This window comes from Limulus polyphemus, unplaced genomic scaffold, assembly GCF_000517525.1.
Source record: "Limulus polyphemus unplaced genomic scaffold, Limulus_polyphemus-2.1.2 Scaffold4040, whole genome shotgun sequence".
Classification (NCBI taxonomy): Eukaryota; Metazoa; Arthropoda; class Merostomata; order Xiphosura; family Limulidae; genus Limulus; species Limulus polyphemus.
The window spans coordinates 88,496-91,557 of NW_013669650.1; the positions used below are offsets into that span (position 1 = coordinate 88,496).

The 3,062-nt window shown below is 31.7% G+C and overlaps 1 protein-coding gene across 1 annotated transcript in view; it reads right to left on the reverse strand.

The window, feature by feature from the left end:
* Positions 1-3,062, reverse strand: part of LOC106470496 (GDP-mannose 4,6 dehydratase-like) — a 22,961-nt gene that overhangs the window by 14,596 nt on the left and 5,303 nt on the right. The window contains exons 3-4 of the mRNA XM_013931056.2: positions 1,464-1,573; positions 589-781 (exon numbers count right to left, since the gene is read on the reverse strand). Coding sequence (XP_013786510.1) covers positions 589-781; positions 1,464-1,573 — 303 coding nt within the window. The remainder of the gene's footprint in view (positions 1-588; positions 782-1,463; positions 1,574-3,062) is intronic.

Below are 3,062 nucleotides of genomic sequence, written 5' to 3' on the forward strand. Positions count from 1 at the left end.
TGCTCTGCAACGATAACCCAAATCTATGGAGAATCCGTTAAACAGATTTCGGGCTCATCCCACTAACTTTGGCCACTTCTGCAGTTGTTAATCTGGAATCCATTTCGATGCTCCTCTTGACAGCACTTTTTGTCCTCTCTTATGGACCAAGACGACCCGGACGCTGCTCAGTTGTTTCCTTGCCGTGTTTTCTGAACTGCACAATGACTCTGTTGACTGTCGAAAGCGGGATTTCCAAATTCTGCAAAATTTGCCGCTGACTTATTCCACCATCTGCTTGATCAACTATCCTTCCTCTAACAAAATCTGACAATTCGAGAGAACCTTGAGTTCTAAGCATGTTGTAGCACAAGATAATTAGTGTGCAGACCATTTTCGTTTATATAGTGCTCTGTGAACACAAATTAGTTAGCATAAATCAGTTGAATGACGAAAAATTAGGTGTCTATTTACTTGTGACCACTCAGTGTACAATACATCTTAAGCTGAGGTATTCTTATTAAGATGGTAAAAATATTTCATAGAAAAGTAAAACATTCTCTTTATGAAAGCTTTAAAAATAAAATATGGAAGAAATAATATTTTTACCATAAGGGGAACGAGGATAGAAAGGAGTAGTTTCTCTCTGTGGAACTTCTTGTACCTTTCCATAAAGTTCACTAGTGGATGCCTGATAAAACCGTGTAATTCCCTCCAATCCACACGTACGTATGGCATCAAGAATTCGGAGAGTACCAAGAGCATCAACATTGGCTGTATACTCACTTAAATCAAAGGAAACCTAAGACAAGAAACAACAATTAAACATCCCAAATACATACATTCCTTGCAAATTAAATTATAATTTTAAACAATTTTAAAAAGTTGCTACCAGGCACTGCCAGACAGTTTTCTTCTCTCTAGTCAGCTGTTCAAAATTAGTGATAGTGGCAGAAAGCCTTAGTAGGTTTGCCATAACAAATACAGGGCAAGCAAGTTTGGTGGTAATGGGAATTGAGCTCATGACTACAAAATCATGCCCCCCCAAATCACCAGAGTATAGAAAACTTTAAGGATAAAACTGGGTACAGCACAGATAGCCCATTGAGTAGCTTAACAACAATCAAACATAGTAGCAATATTTCCATTTTCTTATATAATTACAATACTTAAAAATAGTAATAATTTTCACTAGTTGGTTATGTTCTTGACAATCAATTTAATCATAATTTTGATTCGTCGACTGTTGGAGCAACTGAAAATATTTAAAATCAAAAGCACTAATTTTGATTAATCAACTTAATCATAATTTCAATTAATCAAATAGCTTACATGACACTAATCAATGTAATAGCTGCTTATTAGTATTTGATTAATTTATTAAATCACCCAGCTCTAAACATAGTGCATGCTACTATTTTTCTTTACACACTTATAAAATCAAAATTTTTTTAAACAAGTGCACAGTTTTTTTCGTCTCTTACTTTCACGTGACTTTGAGCTGCCAAATTATATACTTCTGTTGGGCGTATCTGGCTGATCAGCTTCAACAAACATGTACCATCTGTCATATCCCCATAGTGCAATTTCATAGCTACAAAAAGAAATTACACGGTATGTTTAACAAACTTGTACAAATAGACAGACATCATAAGTTTAAAATAATTTCAACTTTGACAAGCAATAAAAAAGGGTAAACATTATATTTAATTTTTTGTAAAGAAATCCACCTAAAGAAAACTATTTGGTAAAATAAAATAAAAAATAAAAAAAATAGTAGCCTAAAGTTATAGACACTCTACAAATTGCTAAAAATGATGTTCCAGTGACTTCTTATGGCAAGTTTATATAATTCTGTAACAAACACAATTAACATGTAGAGGTAACTTCTGCCAGGTTTACCTGAAATTTGTATTTAAAACTCATAGCTCAGAACTGAATGTTATCTAGTCAGCATGAAAGTAGTTTTAAACTCTAGAATAAAAAAAAAATTAAAACTCAATAACATAAATGGAATAGTAACATAAGTTCACATCAATAATAGACCTAGGTGATTTGTGGAACTTGCTAATTGATTAATCATCAGGCTTATTGGTTGATTATTCTCACGAGACTAATCTTCCTATTTTCACCTTGTTTCAAATTTTTCTAGACATTTTTGAAGTACCCATTGTACAACAATTTAGGATTAAGTTACTTTCTAGTCCTCAACCTTTTGTATACGAAAATGTATCATGTAAACAATTTAATACAAGAGTTGTAACAAGCTGAAAATATGATTAATACCACTCTGCGAGTTTCTTCCTACAAATTTTCATGACTAAATAAATTAATTCTTCATTAAAAAATAATTATCCTCAGATTTCATGTGATCAAATTAGTACAGATTCTTGTCACAATATGTGATGGCTAATATATATAGTTCAGTGAAAACAAATTCATATCAATCTTAGAAAAACAAATACAGTTCAATGTTTACTATATTTGGCAAGAAAATTTGTGACAATACTAGATGACCTCTTTACAGAAATTAAAATGTTTCATACGTATTTTAAGAAATAATACAATTATAAATATTTAACTATATTTATTTCGGAATTTTTCCCTAATTCCATCACCAATGTAAAATACTTTAAAAATAATTAACAGCTTTATGATTATTCAAAACATAAGTTTTTATGCAAGAAGTTGTTGATACAGATGGAAGTTTAGAAAGAATACATTAAAATGTTTACTACATTTACAATAAAGGCTTGAAGACAATATAGAAACATACGTTTCCTAAGAAATCAATAAAATAAACAACTTAAAGCTTACTGTATAGGTAGGAAGTGTTTAAGCTCTAGGTGTGGGGGATAAGTCAGCAAATTGGATAGAAGAGTGGCTGGATGGAAGAAAGTAGAGGGTTGTTACAAAGGAGTTCAGTCAAACTAGATTAATGTTGCAATTGGGGTACCACAGAGCTCAGTCTTAGGACCTTTGCTCTTTTTGATTTACATTAATGACAAAGATAAAGGAATAGTCAATAAATTACTTAAATTTGCTGATGATATTAAGGTCTGGGTGTTGCTAGATATGAAAAG